This window comes from Lagopus muta, chromosome 1, assembly GCF_023343835.1.
Source record: "Lagopus muta isolate bLagMut1 chromosome 1, bLagMut1 primary, whole genome shotgun sequence".
In the NCBI taxonomy this organism is placed as follows: domain Eukaryota; kingdom Metazoa; phylum Chordata; class Aves; order Galliformes; family Phasianidae; genus Lagopus; species Lagopus muta.
The window spans coordinates 59,458,945-59,477,067 of NC_064433.1; the positions used below are offsets into that span (position 1 = coordinate 59,458,945).

Consider the following 18,123-nt stretch of genomic DNA (forward strand, 5'->3'; position numbering starts at 1 on the left):
CATTTTAGACTGCTTCCCAACCCTTACATCAAGGTTCCAACAGGCTAGTTAAATTTCAAACACACAAAGATGAGTTTCTCATTTCTTTTTTCACTAAACAACACAGCATTTTCTCTCATTAAATCAGAAAAAGAGTAAGTAGGATGCCTTTCAACTCCAGCAACAAAGAACAGAAGTCTAACCTTTTTTGTGGTTGAGGTTAGCAGACAGAGCTTCTGTAACTCTACTGACCCAAGTGTCATAAGACTGTGCTCTAACTTTCACTCCATACAGCAAAGAAGGAAGGTCTTCCAGTGGATACCGATACCTGGAGATATGAAAGGAAAATAAAGCAAGAGTATTAATGCTTGCACAATACCTAGGATATTGCTTACTGTTGAGTTTTCTCAGCTAAAATAAGGTCAGGACAGAATACGTATAATATCCTCTGCCTTGAACTCAAGAATCAAACAAAGAGGATAAAAGCACTCCTTAAATAAAGGAAGAGAAAAGAGTGGCCAAATGTCAAATCTGGCAATCAGTCTCCAACACAGCACTGATCTGGAAAGGGAAAAAAACCAACTGCTGGCATACCTTAAACACTTGTTCTGCATGGGGCACGGACATAAATCAGATGGGTGGTATAGGCAGACCAAGCGCTCAGGATTACAGGAACATGTAAGAGCTGACAAGAAGCATGTTGTTCTGCAAGCTGTGCACTGACGTTCATCATCTGGAACCAATTCAAACACCTCTTCTTCAGACATCAACACTCCCTTAAAAAAAAATTAGACACCTGTTAGAAATGCTAGCACAGACAAAGCAGAGGAAATGGGGAAAGGGAGCAAAATTTCTTTTGCAGGTAAAGCAAAAGAGTTGCCTTTCATTACTTACCATCTGTACAACAGTTTCCCTTAAGCGTGTTTCTTCTTCTATCATCAGAGTCATCTCTTTGCAGACCATGGCAGCCAGTCCGACATCCAAGCACTCTGGATCTGCAGCCATCTTGAAGATCAGTTCTTCATGGGAGAAAACGCAATGACGCCCAAGCCTTCGGTAGTGACTCACACACTGACGTCCAATCGGAAGCTACAAAAATCAACGTCATTCATCATTCTGGGACAAAACATTTTCTCACCACCCACTTTCCTTCACAAAATCTGGGGAAAGACAGACTAAAAAACAGAAAAATATATTATGGGAAAAAGGTGAAACACTGCCGTCTAGAAATAACTATGCTGGGACTGAAGTTAACCAAAGCTAGCATCAATTGCTTTGTGTCTTTTAAAGCACAAAAAGAAAGTATTACTAGATAAATTTGCTGTGCAATTCTGGGTTACATTTTGCATAGTGTCAGAAGAGGAGTTTTCCTAGACACACAGACTATATCATGAGCATAGAAGAAATCTGACAATTCCACAAACAATTTATCTGATAAACAAATAAATGTCTTAACTTCTAGAATTTATATTTTAATGTATCAAAGCAGAAGTTGGATACAGATAAACTACAGATGAGATCCCATCTTTCATCTGTAAACTCTGAATAGTGATGAGGCACTTTTATCAACTTACTGAGGAATCCATATAAGTTATGTTCTGGTGTGTCATGGCTATTAGAATATGGATTAACACAATTAAAAGATGCAATGAGCTGACACAGAAGGAGAACAAAAGAGTTATATGCCTACCTCCAAGATGCAAATGACAACAGCTATTCAAAACAGTACAATAATCTATATGAAATCCAGGAAGATGCATTAGAGAAAAACTAGCTGAAGTACCACAAGATCAATATTTGAAAAGGAAGACCATATGAAAAAGTTTCATTTTGAAGCTGTTTAAAATAGTGTGAACATCAAAATCATTTTCTGCTATGAAAATTAACAACAGTCTCACAGTTGTTCAGGAACTATAAGCACAAAACACACTGTGCAGCATAAAAGACTACTCTTCAGATAAGAAATGATTAACAGTCTCCTTGCAAAGGACAACTAGTAGAGACACAAAAAACATATACAGAAGAGCAGACCCAGTCAGCAGTGCAGAAGTTCACAGCTTCAGCAAAGTTGTATCCCTGGTTAAATCCAGAGTGATAGGCACGAGGAAAGGTCACGACAAACTCGCCAGCACACTGGTTGGTTCTGTACACCTAATATAAGTGAAGAAAAAAAGGGGAGAAAAAAAAAAGCACTAAAAAACTTGCAAGAGAGGTTAGAACATATTGAACATCATTTGCATTACCTGTAGAACACAACAGAGTCAATGCAGCTAAGTGGTAAAGTTTGATTCTGTCTTCTTAAAATGAATCCTCAGTTTATAGTGTCAATCAAAAAAAAAAGTAAAAGCTAGATATCTAATCCAGCAGCTTAAAATTCTCCTCATGAATTCCAAAAAAGGATTATTGACTATCACTATTTAATCCACCGCATCACAACCTGCAAAGGCTTCTAGAAACAGTTTATGATTTGCTTTGCCAGAGTATTTGTCAGAAAAGCAATTTATCCTAACACAAAAAGCAAGTCAAATTGACTGCTGCTTAAAGGTCTGCTGTCAGTAAGGCTAGGTCAAAGCAGTTTGTAAAACTGAAATTTCTATAAAACATCAGCGTTTGACTGTCAAAAGATATTAAAAGTAATTCACAGACAAATACAGTAGAAGGGTTTTTTCCATTAAAATGAACTGTAACACAATGTACATTTATTCTGTAAGATATTTTAAGTAAGAAGCCTGACACATCCTCTTCTGATGTGAGATAATTGGATTTCATGGTGAGGCTTGAAAAGGATTCAAAAAATAGACTTCAGTGCCACCTCATAACTAATGAACTGGAGATGTAGGTGGCCACCACAAAAGTTCTTCAGAGTTACATCAAACTACTGTTAACACAAGTCTGGCACAAAATGAAACGGAGTGGATAAAACGCCCATGTACTACTCACTGGTACACCATGTTCCATCAGCACGTTGGGGTTCATGATAGTGACCAACTGATGCAGGAGATCAGGCTGAGATTCAAATAGCTCAGGAGCCAACTCCTTCATCACATCTTCCAGTTGCTCAGCTGCGTGAGAGGGCACACCATACCACGTTTTTGGCTCTCCCCTACCAAAAAAATACCACAGAAACAGATGCATTACTTAAAGGAAACAAATGATGGCACCCAACTGCCAAGTACGTGAACAGTGATGTTAAAAGTGTAAGCCAAATATTTTTTCTGTGAAGACACAAAAAACACCTTTAATAGAAATACACTGTGGTACTTGTCCACTCTCTCAATTGACCTTGGAGAAATCTTATGTCTGAAACAAAAGGTATATTATACCACATAAGCAGATATGTCCTTCTAATACACATAACCAGTTACTGAAAACCAGTAATTCACTAGATTCTGAAGACAGAAGATACCTAATCACATGAATTATTTAAGAATGGGGGAAAAACGTGACAAATAGGACCAATAACAGAACAACTTGAGAATGTATTATTCTAGACCTTCCAGTCCTGTCTCAACGAAAGGGAGCTGTAATGATTTAGAATCTATAGTTCATAGGTTTGTATTATGTTTTTATTTTAATTTTTTTAAGTACAACTAGTAGTCTTAAAATATCTGAATCAATTTACATATCACTTATGTAGCAGTAGTACAATAGGTAACAATATTAATTACCCTGACACCAAACATCCCAGAAGTTTAGATAAGGAAAAATGCAGTTTTCTATGATTCCTGCAGGCTTTAGTGACACCTGCTGGTAAGACAGAACTAGCAAGTCTCCGGAAATACTGCTGTTTCTGGCTGAGCTGCTGGAATTCACCAGCTGACAAGACTTTCACACACCGACCCAGTCAATAGAATGCTGAGGACCATAAGAGAACTCAAAACAAATGAAATACTCCCTCGCAGCCTGTGGACCAGATCTATTAGCAAACAGTTCTTCAGAAATGCGCACTCATAAGCCAAAGGCTATCAAACTCATCCTTAGCAGACAGCTAACTTCCTGTTCTGAAGGAGTGCTTCCCACTGTCTCCTCTCATGAAGACTGACTGCAGTGCAAGGAATTAATCTGTCATGATTCTTCTCAAATACAAAACAAACACCAGAACACTATAAGAAATGTTCTGGAAGTCAGAATCACTTTCAAATTTCTGTTCTCTGAAGTAGGGATACTTTGTGTGTGCATAACTCTGCTCATGAACTTTCAGTTTTGATGCCTGCATAAGCCACTAGACAGCAGCCTTCATTTCCAGCAGGGGATTACCAACTTTAGAACACAAAGCACATTCCACACCAATGAACTGTAATTCAATTTAAAACAAAAGAAGTTGTTAGAAAAGATGTGAGCCTCTAAAAAAATTATTTTACAGTGGTACTAGATTGCTTGCAACACAAGAATATTCAATCAGTTAATGAAAAATATCAACACCACTAAAGCAGTATTTGTGTTCTCTTCTAATCAAGTTCAGCTAATATGGGCTACCTATCACATACAGCTTTTTGGTTAAAAGTCATCAGCATGAATAGATATTTTCAAATAAAATTACAAATTTACTAACAGTAAAGAAAGCAGTGTAACACAGGTGTGCAAAGGAGAGTCCATACCAATGCAGGTAGTTGATGGAATAGCTCCAGTGGTCTTCGATATGCCAGCAAAATGAGGAGAAGCACATCCCCACATACAGCCAAGGTACCTTCATGCCAGAGATATCTGCATTAATGTGAGCAAGGACTGACTGTTCTAGAATTGGCATGTTATTTAAATTCCAACCAGAAAGTGCATAATCCTGCAAAAAAAAAAAAAAAAGAAAAAGAAAAAGAAAAAGGAGAGAATTCTGAGCAAATCAGAAGACCATAAGGACGCCATCTCTAGACAAGGAAAACACTAAGAGATCAACTTATCCATTCCTGTTGCAGATGATGCACAGTATTCCGCTACAGTGAAGCATGTAAAGAAGGAAAGATTTAAACTCTTTAGCCAGCATTTAATACAACTAACATTTAAGGCCAATCCTAGTATTTCAACATATTCTTTGGCTCAGTGCTGACAGACTTTGATTCCATCCTATGCCTAACTTTCATGCTTTTCTGACTGTAAAGAAAAAAAGTACCAGTAACATTAGCAAACAAAGACAGAACTCTTCCCTAAAACTGGATACAATGACTGCAAACATCAAAAGCTGAAATAATAATGAGATTTCTTGTGAGAAATTTGTTTTACTGCACTATAGCTTAACTTGATCTCTATAAATTATTTTAGAAATCCCTCAGTAGAATAAACTTCTACATTTACTTCACAGAAATCAGCACCACCAGTTAAGAAATTCATCCTTTCCTTCAAAACGCACCCAGTTTGTATAAAAGAAAAAAGATAAATTCAGATTGCCTCTACTTTGTTTCCTCTGCACTGACATAAAGACAACAGAGAGAGATGATGACCAGGCTAGAAAGTTATTGTGGCTGGTTGTTTGTTTTAAATTACTACTTTTATACAAAGAGATCAACAAGCAGTTCTCACTCAGCGAGTAGACAGCCAATCTCTGCACCACCAAGACAAAAAGTACAAGTAAGAAGGCGCAGACATGGATTGAATAGTGAGCAAAATAACATTTTTCAGAGATTGGTACGAACCAGTTTGAGCCTGCATAACCATGAAATCACATCTTACTCTCCCCTTTAATCTGAATTTAAACAAATAAGCAGACAAAAAATGGATATTCTACAATACGGTCTGAGGGAAAATAAGCAACACACTCACCAGACATTCTTTACTTAATTTCCTGTAACTGATGCTGTATCAAAGCTTTTTCACTCTTACAGTATGCACAGTCAGAGGGACAAGCTAAATCTGATTAGTCTGTTTAATCTATTACAAATCTCCTAAGGAGGTATGTATTATGTTTCAGTAGTTAACTCCTCAAAACAAGAAAGGAAAATCTTATCAGATGTTTCCTCATATTTGGGTATACTGTAACAATTTGCATATCTTTGCCTATTTAGTGATACAAAACAGGTGTAACTTCGATCATTACAAACAGCTTAGCTATCAGAAACAAAGATCTGCAAAAAGAACATACACTACCAGATTAATGCCCTGCTCAAGAAGAATGTTCAGTGTGAGTCTTAGTATCTTCATAAAAAAAAAAATTCACAACGATCTCAGACTTAAATTCTCACTGTGAAATCTCATGGAGAGCAAAGAACAGGGTCAGCTTGCACATTCTATTACTTACTTCCTCCTCCGGCATCAGCTTTCGTCGGCCGTCTTTCACTGGAAAGCCACTTCCAAAGTCCTTGGATGATATATCAGCTCCATATTCTACAATGACATCTTCTTCTATGCTGCTCACCAATCTCCAGAATTCTTTCTCTACCAGCTCAGTGGGAACCATCTGAAAGCAAGACATTGTTAGGGTTTGCGCAGATTAGATCCATCCTGAAAACTATCATTCAGGATATATACTGTTAGTAATCCCTGGGGTATCCTCAAATTCCAATTCAAATTCCCTCACTCCATCTCTTCACTGTCGCACACTTTGGTTTGTTTTCCTTAGTAGCGGCTGCAGCATAATAGAAATAAAATGCCACACCATGAAAGATGGAATGAAGGAAAAAAAAAAGGGATTTTCAGGAGTACAGCTTAGGAATATTCTTGAAAGCTAGAAAGGGAGTACAGCAGAAGCCAAGCAGCAAAAAGAGTGAAGAGCACGAATATTCCAAACTATTTCAGAGAATAATAACCAAAATCTGAAAAACAGAAAGGAAATTCAGATAAATGTGTTCAAGATTGTAGTCTGCATATATTTCATATTTTTTACATGCATTTAGTTAAAGTCTGTTTATAAAATAAGCTTTATTTCTTGTTTTGATCTGTCCCCTAAGGTCATGAAATGAAGCAGAGATCTCAAAAGCTGGAAGTTTTGAGAAGACTGTCCACAAATTACTCAAAAACCCTGAGAGAAGAAGCTTGTCATTTCATGCAGTCTATAGGACAGTGGAATCACAAAAGTGTGCCAACAGAGACACATCAGTTTTAAAAATGCTGCTGAGATGCAGGGGGGAAAAAAATTATCAGATAGACTTCATCTACTGATACATCTGCAAGAAAAGAATCTAATAGGGAAGAAAATAATGGTACGTCCACTGAACAATCAAGACAAAAGCCACAGAAAGGACAGTGGAAAGATCCCACTGCCTCAGAAGAACAATTCTAGATTTGGTTCAAATAATCAAAAAGGGAAAAAAACTGAAATGGAGTATAGCCTTTTCAAACAATAAACCTATCTACTGATCAGTGGAAAAAAGTTAAATGAAGTTGAAGCAAGACCAGATGCCAGGAAGTTATATCATTCGTTCACATGTTTGGAGTTTATTGTGCCTCTTCACAGAAAGCTAAGATGCCTCAGCAGAAGTCCAGAATCAGCTGAAACCTCTTTTCCCCCTACAAAGAATGACAACGAAAGTTGAACTCACATGGACTGGCATGTTGAAATAATCAGACTTGAAGTTATCAGCCATTTCACCAAAGCTCTGGAGAGTATATTCCCTGACAGCCTGTTCAAATCCAAAGGCCTCACGGGGTTTGTTGCATTCCTGAAAGACAGAACATAAAAACATTGTTCCCTACAGCAGATTATGACACAGTCATACTTCTGTTAAAATTTAAAAAGAGGAAAGAAAACAAAACAGTTGACCATCTGAGTCCTTAACAAACACAATAAGCTATCAGTTTTGAGTGCTTTTCTCAGCTGAGGGAGTCTTACCATAATGGAAATAGAACCAAATTAATTGTATCAAAGTTAACCTAAGCAAACCCCAATACTGCACACTTCTGCTTCCTGTACGAACTAAGTTTCACCATCTATTCCTGTCAGCAGCAGAGTGAGACCAAGAAAATCTTAGCCTTAAAGGCATTTTTTAAACACGCTGGATTCAAATACCTGCAGAATAGATGCACAGAAACAAATCCTGTTAGTGTTTCAGTCCTATCAACAAAATATATCAAATGATTTAGCACAAGCACACAGGAGGAAAGAGGAAAGGAAATTAAAACAATGCAGCACTTATACCAAAGTAGCTGACTAATACAGCCCCTCTGACAAAACCTTCAAGTCTTCTATTGTTCTACCTATAATCAACCTAAAAATCCAAGAAGACCAGCTCACACTCCTGCTGCTGTCCCCACTCATTTCTACATCTTTTTCAGTTCCTGCTGACAAAGGGGCTGACACAATTTTTAACATCTACAAGATGTATTTGATCACAAACTTGCCACCAAACTTAACAGTCAGCTGTTCAGTGTCATGATGAAAACGGTCCCAAGAGGAGTGCGAGAGATCAGCCATTCCTTTCTAGAGAAACTATCCTTAGACTATTACCAACATTTATCAAAGCTGCTCTTAAATGCAGCTGGCAAGAGAAGATTTATAACGTCTATAAACACTGTTAAGACAATGCTGACCTCAATGCAAATAAAGAGTCCTTATCCTGTCCCTCTGTTTTGCTTCTGTTTTGGCACTCTGGTGTTAACATTACATCAACCAATAGTGCACAGTTAGTTTCTGAAGTAAAAACTGAGACAACAAGTACTACTATCGTTTCAAACATCTCTATGAGGTACAAATATATACACACACACACACACACACACAGTTACACTCTTTTCTTTCCCCCCTCCTCTCTCTTACTTCCCATGCATTCATGGTGTAACATAATGGAAAGTGCAACAAGGACAGAAGAGCAACAAGATCTCAGGCCACAGCGATGAGGATCCAATCAGACACAACAACGGGCACAGAAATAAGGGAAAGAAGCTGCTTACCTGCAGAAGACCTGTAAGGTCCTCAGGTAGGCAGAGATCTCTAGAGAGATACCCTCACCTCCACTACCAACCCTTAAATGAGGTCTGGGAAGGGATGCATCCTGGTTCCATTATTCCAGTCACTCAGGTGCACTGCATGCACCTGAGCTCCCCTGGGATGGCCCTGCCTTCCCACCAGGTGTTCAATCACTGGTTCAAGCCACGACTTTGCATTTTCACTATACAAGGTATTTTTCAAATACTTTCTGTATCACAAACTAGCAACAATTGACTTGGCCCTCTTTGCCACTTTTTTTCCCAGTATGTGATTTTCCCTTTGGAACAATGCATTTCTGTTGCTATTACAAGTAGTACTACTACTAAGCAAAGTTAAGACACCTTAGTAATAGCACAATTACTACTGAAATTTTTTGTGATTTTGTACATTCTTAAATCATTCACAACAGACATAGTATTTACTATATTCTCTACATTACCTCCACGTCAGATTGTTCTACTTTGCTAATGCTCCCTTATTATTCTCTATTAAGAGAAGGTTTAACAAGAAGCTTCATCTATTACATGAGCAACAGCCCAAAGGATAAGTCAGTCACCCTTGCCTGTAACTAGAAATTTCCACCTGGCAACAGCATTAACCTGTGTTCATCAAACAACTTAATCTTTCTTAAGGAACATTTAGAGAGCAAAGAGCCACATCATTATGTGGCCGCACAACTATTAACACTGTTATAAAGAAAACAGCAGAAACCCACAGCTGGAAAGGGCATGGAGGATGTTGGGGGGGAAATGAATATAGAAGCGTGCATGTATGTTACTGCTCCTCTCTGAAAAAAAAAGTCTAAAAAGCTTTTTTAAAGAGTTAAAGCCAGTTACAAAGTTACAGATTTAGAAATGGCAAGCTTTTTCAATATGAATTCTATATCTACAAACTTCCTGAACTTGCAAATTTTTGAGACAAATATCAAGCCAGTCAAATTATGCCTTCTACCTTTATGCTGTTGATCAGTTATCTCTTTGAATACAGTCACTCGTATTTCTCAAGCAATTAAATTCAAACTGGCCTCCATTTCTAAGTCTTTCCAGTTGCTTTCTTAGTCTAAAACAAAACTAACAGTTACTCCTCAAATTAGTTCTTTCACCACCTGCAAAAAGCTATTCTGAACAATGTCATGATGGCTTCTCAATAAAGAGAGCTCCCCGTTGTGCCCACATTACATGGTTCAATTACTTTCTTGGTTAGAAAGTGTTTCATCATTATGTTTAAACATCTACTGCCACCTTAATTCTCACCTAATTTCCTGTTACCCACTCATCAGAGCAAGTTTCAACTCCAGTTAAAGGCCATATAAAGGCCTGAGCTTTAACTTTTACATAGCTATGTCTCAAAGGTTATGCCCAAGCTCCAGGAGAAATATTTCTCTTACAGCTCATCAGCTGGCAACACTTCGAGATTCACAGTCCATATCTTGACCAAAATCCCAAACAAAACTACATCTCCTAGTCAGATGGAACAGCAACAAGAGCTGAACTGCAACTCTTCTGCTCTTTTCTGGAGCACAACTAGAAATACAAAAATTGAGTATTTCCTCAACTGTACCTCTGCAACACACTTTGGACACCTCCAGTCACCTTTAGGTACATCAGGTAAAGGAGGAATCAAGCAGAAAGTGTGGTAGCTGTCATCACATCCATCACAGAGCAGCAGTTTGTCTTCATTATTTCCTCTGCCACAGAATAAGCAAACATACAAATCAACCTGTGGAGAAAAAAAAAACCCATACATTGTTATAAGCAGTAACAAGTTTCCTCATCCAGAACCTGCCTTCCTTTAAATAACAAAGAAAGGATGTAATCCTAAAACTCAATGTAAACACGAATGCAACCTCCTCTGCTTGTTGAGAAGCAATGCTAACAATCAATTGTGTTTCAGTTGGGATAGAGGAAGCAACTGGAAATTACTGCTGGAAACAACTATTCCTTTCAGTTGGGTAATAATTATCCAGGTAACTCAACGGAGCATTTCATTTATGTTATTCCAAGGCAATAGAGCAGAATAAAGCTTTTAGGATTTCATGTGCTGAAAACAACTCAAAGTCTTTACAGGTCATACACAACTGAAGAATATCTTCAAGAAATGTTTCAGAAACATACGTGTTATCACTTGCAACAGTACAGTGATTATGCTTATAATGGACAAGAACGAATAACAAAAAAGATCCAAGACTGCATATTTCAATCAAATTCCAAGCAGAAGAGGAGGAAAGTGTACATAAAGGTACCAAATCCTTATTCGTATTCTCCAAAATAAAGGACAGAAATTCCAGATGCTAGGAGAAAACTAAACCCAGCACAACCACAGAAAAAAAATTGCAGAGTTCTATGATCACCTCTCAACAACAACACAGACTGGGAAATGTGTCTCTTAGACATCATCGGGTTTCAAATTTTGTCTGCTACTGCATCTTGTGCTGTCCAAAGGACTTTTAATATAAACATTTAAAATAGCACCAAAGATCTGTAACATAATCAAATGTAATCTAAACGAAACTTATTTTATCATAACTAAAAAAGAAAAAATGTCTTCTGTGTAACACACGTTCTAAATTCTGCCATTGCTACCTTCAGTCATTGAGCAACTTGGGTTTCCCCCACAGAGCTAAAAGCCCACCAGAAATGGTGGGTTCGATTTGGAGTTTTCTTTGTTTAGGTGGGGTTTTATTGTTAAATTGTCACCAAAAAAAAAAAAAAAAAAAAAAAAAACCCACATTCACACAGTGAGCTTAAATACTTGAAATAAACCCCATCTTAGTTATGTCAGCCTAGTTAGCCTATGCAACTTCCTAAATATGCAACAGTACACTTCTCAAGGGAAAGATTGCTCAGTAACTATCTCAAGAAGCAATGTTTTTAAATGTTGTAGTTCTATTAGGAAACCCAGTTATTTCTTTTTAAGACAAAAAGTGAAAACACATAACAAATATGGCAGATCTAAAACTAGTTACCGAACTAGTTACTTTGGTTGCAAGTATATGTAAGGGAGAAAGGCTGCTTCAGAAAACATCTTCAGGCTCTCTTTCGAAAACTAAAAAGCATTAAAATGGCAGTTACAACACAAGGCTATTCTATGATATTCACTAGTTAGCTACTGCTCATAATACTTTCTTTTCTCCATATGAATATATGTTTGGTTTTTCTTTTTGTCAGCCCAAGAGTTGACAATTTGTTAAATAGAAAGACTACACCACAAAAACTACTCACAAAATGTAGACCTGTGATTACACCATAACCACAAACAAGCCTCCTCCCCACATAATTAAAACACAGTAGAACCACAATGATTGGTATTTGGGGGGAGGTGATTAAAAGTTATGCATTATTTCACAGCACCTCACAAAAAAAAAAAAAAAAAGCATAAATGAATCAAGAAAAATTATAAACAATACTGCAGCAAAGTATTCTTCAGTGAGAAGTTACATAAGGCTAACATACGTACAGACACAGGCTTACTTACAGAAACAGACTGGACAATATATTTTTTAATGAAAACATCCTCAAACAAAATGGTGATGATACTCAAACAGCCAAGGAATACTGTATACTTGGTAGTAACACAAAAAGAAATTCAAGTTACAGATTCAAACTTAGCTACAACATCACAGTGATCTGCTTTGATTGTTTAAATTGTCCAACTTCTCCATCTTCTTTCTCCAGTACGCATTTTCATGTAATTACTGGAGATTTTTGGTTGCCTTGACCTTCCGTGGTTTAATTTAAAATTAATTTTTCTATGTGTTCTCAGACTAACATAAAACGAACAGCTGAATTCGTAGGTAGGAGCCTACTACTTGAAACATTAGCCATACATCTTCTCTCACTGTTGTATACACAGGCTAAATTATGACACTTCAAAAGTGAGAAGTTGTTGCTTTTTCACAGCCTGTGACAGTGACAGTCAAACATCAGAACACTAAACAATTCACTTCTCCCCGTAGAGTTGCTCCTCATTGCCTTTTGCATGGACTTACATGGCCCCAGGTGAACATCATGAGGTTCAACAAATCCAATCGCAAGGTCTGCAGCTGGGTCATGGCAGCCCCCACTATCACTAAATTTGGGGGGTGTAAGGATGGAGCACAGCTCTGTGAAAAAGAACCTGCAGGTACTGATGGATAGCATGAACCAGTTGTGTGCCCTCACAGCCCAGGAGGCCAACTGTATCCTGAGCTGCATCAAAAGAAATGTGGCCAGCAGGGTGAGGGAGGTGACCTTGCCCCTCTATTCTGCAGTGGTGAGACCTCACCTGGAGTACTGCATCCAGGTGTGGAGTTGTCAGTACAGGAGAGATGTGGACCTGTTGGAGTGCATACAGAGGAAGGCCAGAAAAATTATCTCACGGGTGGAACACCTCACCTACAAGGACAGACTGAGAGCTGGGTCTGTTTGGCCTGGAGAAGAGAAGGCTCTGGGGAGTAGCTTTTCAGTATCTAAAGGGGGACTGTAAGTAAGAAGGGGGCAAACTTTTCAGCAGGATCTGTGGTGACAGAACAAGGGAAATCGGTTTCAAACTAAAAGAGGGAAGTTTAGCTTGAATACAAGGAAGAATATTTTCAAAATATAGGTGGTGAGACACTGGCACATGTTGTCCAGAAATGTGGTAGGTGTTCTGTCCCTAGAGACACTTAAGGTCAGGCTGGATGGGGCTTTCAGCAACCTGATCTACCTGCAGATGGTCCAGTTCATTGAGTGGGCCAGGACCAGATGACCTTTAAGGGTTCCTGCCAACTCAATTTCATGATACAATGACTAGTTTAAACTCAGAACAGCGAGGATGAAGATGAAAGCTGATATTGCTATAATCAAAAAGCTGAAGTACTGGAGCATCTCATATATATTTAAAGGAAGAGATGTAGCACTATTGCTCCACAAAGAGGAGCTCAAATGGAAAGCAAGCTACGGAAGACATGCAAGGAGTACATGGCAAAGCAAGTCTTTAAACCTATAATCAAGTACCTTTACATTGTAATACCCTTCCTGCCTGAATTAAAAGCTATACATTATTTCATAAAACACTGTTCACTCTTCTTTGTTATGGAAAAAAAAAAAAACACCTTAGTAAATCAATGAATTTCTTATCAGAAACCATAGCAAGATAATCACACTTACAAAGTTGACAGAAAGAGTTCCTTTGCGCTGCCTCATCTGCATTCCAAATGCTTCTGATCTGTTTCCTTTGCGTCTTCGTGTCACTTCATCTTTAAGGAAAATAAAGTGTTATTAATAACACACAAAGATAGATGCAACTTGCAAAAACAACAGAGGTCCAGTTTAGTAACCTGTCCTTAATATCTGAAAGTACATGGCTACCCAGCAAAAGGTAAAATGCCTTGCTGTACCCAATCATTCTAAAATAAACAGGAACTAGGAAAATATATTTCATATATCCTCACAGGTCATCCCAATTGCCTCAAAGAACAGAGAGAATTAGCTTACTTAGCTAGTATGATTAGCTTCAGAATTGTATTAAAAAAAAAAAAAAAAAAAAGTCCTGTTTTCCCTTCCAGCCACAGTTCAGGCAACAGCTGCATAACTGTTATGGTTACAATACAGTACATAAAAAGTTGCAACTATGCCAAGTTACATGAAGCACCCTGAAAATCTCTCATGAATTAAAACCTAAAATATTTACTTTCTATTTCCAGTTACAACACCTTATCTTCTTTTTAATGTTGCCTCTAGAGTCACGCAAAAAGATTTAATAGCCTTGTTACTTTACAAAGCAATGAGCCCGAGATTCAATTACCCTCTTTATCCTTTGCTCCCAGTGACAGACCCATCATCTTGGGTCCAGCTCCAAAGATCTGCAGCTTCTTTAGTTCAGTATTTCTACTCATTTCTCCTGCCTCCACCTAAGAATAAAAAGAAGGCCAGATCAGCACAAACTAACAATACTTCTGCTCCAACTCTCAACATCATCTGCATTTCACTTTCCCATAATACCCAACGTCAGCTCATCAAAAGAAAGGAAACAGGTGGGAAAAGACATGATTCTCATTTCCTAGAGCCAACAATCAAAAGCAAATGGAATGAAAGACAAATAAGTACTTAGTAACACAGACTAACTACAGCAAGTCACCTCTACAGCAAAATCTAGCATTAACATTTAGGATAACAAAACAAGAAGAATGTCACAGTAGTATTTTCCTCTGTCCTGGTAGCATGAGGTGCTTGGAAGTTAACACACACACTTTCTTGAGTAGACACATAAATTGACACTAATGAATTCGAAACTATTTCCCAGATTTATTTATGATGACATGTTCTGAGTGTAACTCTGAGATTACAGCTACTCTTTGTGCCCCTGCAACCTCAAAAATCACAGAACAGAAGACCCATTCAATTAGGTGACATCTCCAGAGCTCTGCAGTGTTCAGCTGTTTGCCAAAGCATTTTATTTCAGTATTCTTCCCATTTCCCAATACTGACCTATCTCATTTCCCCACATTGTAGCTGCTAACCTTACAGCAAAAAGAACTTCCATGTTTGGTTTTTCAGAGCTTCAATGCAACCATCTTTTGGATTTTACATTGCCTCCTTACACACTGAAAACGCTTTCTAACACTGGTATACTAAGCCACTGTACTCCCACCATTCAGACTTCCTCCTGAAACTCACTGAATTCAGTTCAGATCTCAGCAAGTACATCAATTTAGAAGGCAGCTATCTAATTCTGAACTGGTTTCCTTTACATAATTACTGAGGATATTTCACCTGTTATCCACAGAATTACACCCTGATAAATAAGGTAAGATTCCTTCCAGAACACCACAAAAAAAAAACTTTTTAGGAAAAGTGTTTAAAAATAGGATATTCAAAAGCACTTTTAACAAAGTTAAAAGCTGATTACTTCCATTTATTCAGCTTAAATCAGTTGGTTTTCTTCTTGCCAGAAGAACACTCCAAAATACCTAATCTCCTAGTTATTACTACTCATGAATTTCTCAGTGATATTTAGAGCCTCTGCTCTCATTAAGTTGTGTACAGGATGCTAACCTGCATCTTTGCAAAGTTACTCATGTTGATACTCTAATTTCTGATATTTATGAATTCTATGATGTTACTATTTTCAGTTTAGACATGTTACTGATTGTTGAAGCTCAGTCTGAAATTACATCCCAACTGGTGATTTTTTTCCCCCTAAACTCTTCACTTCTTGGCTAACAAGCCACAGAGGATCACCATCACATTTTCACCGAACAGGAAAGCTCACAACCTGCAGACCTTGGAGTCATTCCATTTCCATCTGAAACTCATTAAAAGTTTTTCCATTTTCACAACTAACAGAAGTTGACAGAATCAACTCACATTACGTTTCCACTGGGCAATTTTCCATTACCTCAGTAACATTTATTAATGATCTTCACAATTTCCCTCCTGCTATTGTGATCTAAAACAATTTTCTCAGTAATACTTGGAAAAATAGTTTGACTATCATATTTACTGAATTAAATTACAAACATGCAACAACCCCTCTTTGATTTTACAGCTTTGTTTAAAAGCGCATTCCCTAAATATGTTTTCATAACTCCACTGCTCAGATTTATTTGGATTCAACTAAAGCAAAATGGATGTAATGTATTCACACACAGGCGAAACAACAACAAACAAAGCAGGTTGAAAGAGAAATGTATTAAAAAATCAGCTTTCTGTATAAAGCTCACAAATACTGCAAGGCTGTCTGATAGCTTAAGTTGTGAAAGAAAATCATTCAGAAGCCTCAGTTGGATTCTCTGGGGTATGGTCCAAAACAGCACATAAACACCCAACTCAAAAACTGTGAAAGCATTCCATTTTTTCCACAGCTAATAGCACAAGACTCCACATTCTTAGTTTTGTTTTGTTGCTTACATAACAAAAAAAGCAAAACCAAACTTGATTATACTGAAATTCTATTCTTCTTCCTAAAGATTTAGGGAGATCTTTGTTTTTTTACCTTCTCAACAGAAAGTACAACTCAAAGGCTTTCCTTTTGCAAGGGAAAATCATTTATAAGAAGCTCACATCCCTGGAGGCACTTGGGGCCAGGCTGGATGGGGCCTTGGGCAGCTGAGCTGTTGGGTGGCAGCCCTGCCCATGGCAGGGGGTTGGAACTGGATGGGCTTTAAGGTCCTTTCCAGCTTAAGCCAGTCTAAGATTCTATGATACGATGAGAGTGGTTACAATCAAGAATTCAAGGATTTGTGTGCAGTGGGCACATCAGCATCCCCCAGAGTTCTATCATTTCACAGAATTATTGCCTTTCTTTTTTTTTCCAAGTTAAAAAATGGAATTTTATTTTCTTAATTGCCATTCTAAAACCATCCACGTTTGTAGCAGCATACTGAAAGCAGACATTACCCATGATCCTTTTCACTTTTTTAGAAACTTACCTAGACGTTAATATGCTTTTTATTTAACCAAATTGATCTCTTTTGAAAAGTCACCACTTCTTTATAGTTTTCTTCCAGCACCATGCTACTTTATGAGAAACTGTTAGGATGTAACCTCATTAGATAAATACCCTTGTCAGTTAAAATACATCCTAACAGATCATTTGCAAAGACATTCCTTTTTTTCCTAACAAAGAATTTAACCCGACTTTAAAGATTATCTCTTTTTGTAACCTAAATTCATTCCATTTCTCTTTTTGTTATTGTTGCCCACAAGTACTTCAGTTACCCTCCTCCATTCTCTCTATTTCAGAGTTTTCTTTGTAAGAAAGGAATAGAAAATTAATCTTTTTTTCAAGGAGAATATCTCATAACCAAACTATTCTGTCCCTTGGAAATAAAAAGTCCTTATTTCACAAAGGAAAATTCTCATCCCCTATTTTCCTTCGCTTATTTTGTAACTTTAAAAATTAAAACATTCCCTTTTCTAAAATGTCACCTTCTTCTGAGGATCTGGGTTTACTTCAGTAATCTCCAGTTACCACCTTCACCATTTCTTATGTATCTCCCATTCTCAGGTGCAGAAATAAGATGCGAATCATTTTGGAAAATGCATTTAACTCTGGAAAAAATCTCCTGAGATGCAGTGTTCAGTGTAATTAGCTATGTTCACTAACCAGGCATTGGGCAACTCAGCAAACAACACGATCACTGAGATACAGCAGCTAGAGCAGAATGACATTTATTTAGCAGGTTGGGTTGTTTTTGTTTGTTTGTTTTTACATTATTTGCCTATTACCTGTGTTCTAAGGAAGATGTAATTTTCTGGTACAATTCCAGATGTGTACTTCAAGCAATAAGCAGAGTCATGTCTATAATAACAAGGTACTGAAATCTGGGACAA

General features: G+C 37.6%; 1 protein-coding gene across 1 annotated transcript in view; it reads right to left on the reverse strand.

Annotated features, from left to right (window-relative positions):
* The window catches only part of KDM5A (lysine demethylase 5A), a 50,442-nt gene that overhangs the window by 24,440 nt on the left and 7,879 nt on the right, over positions 1-18,123 (reverse strand). Inside the window, exons 6-16 of the mRNA XM_048934042.1 lie at positions 14,594-14,699; positions 13,957-14,045; positions 10,391-10,549; positions 7,446-7,565; positions 6,206-6,364; positions 4,578-4,759; positions 2,920-3,082; positions 2,011-2,130; positions 874-1,068; positions 574-755; positions 183-307 (exon numbers count right to left, since the gene is read on the reverse strand). Coding sequence (XP_048789999.1) covers positions 183-307; positions 574-755; positions 874-1,068; positions 2,011-2,130; positions 2,920-3,082; positions 4,578-4,759; positions 6,206-6,364; positions 7,446-7,565; positions 10,391-10,549; positions 13,957-14,045; positions 14,594-14,699 — 1,600 coding nt within the window. The remainder of the gene's footprint in view (positions 1-182; positions 308-573; positions 756-873; positions 1,069-2,010; positions 2,131-2,919; positions 3,083-4,577; positions 4,760-6,205; positions 6,365-7,445; positions 7,566-10,390; positions 10,550-13,956; positions 14,046-14,593; positions 14,700-18,123) is intronic.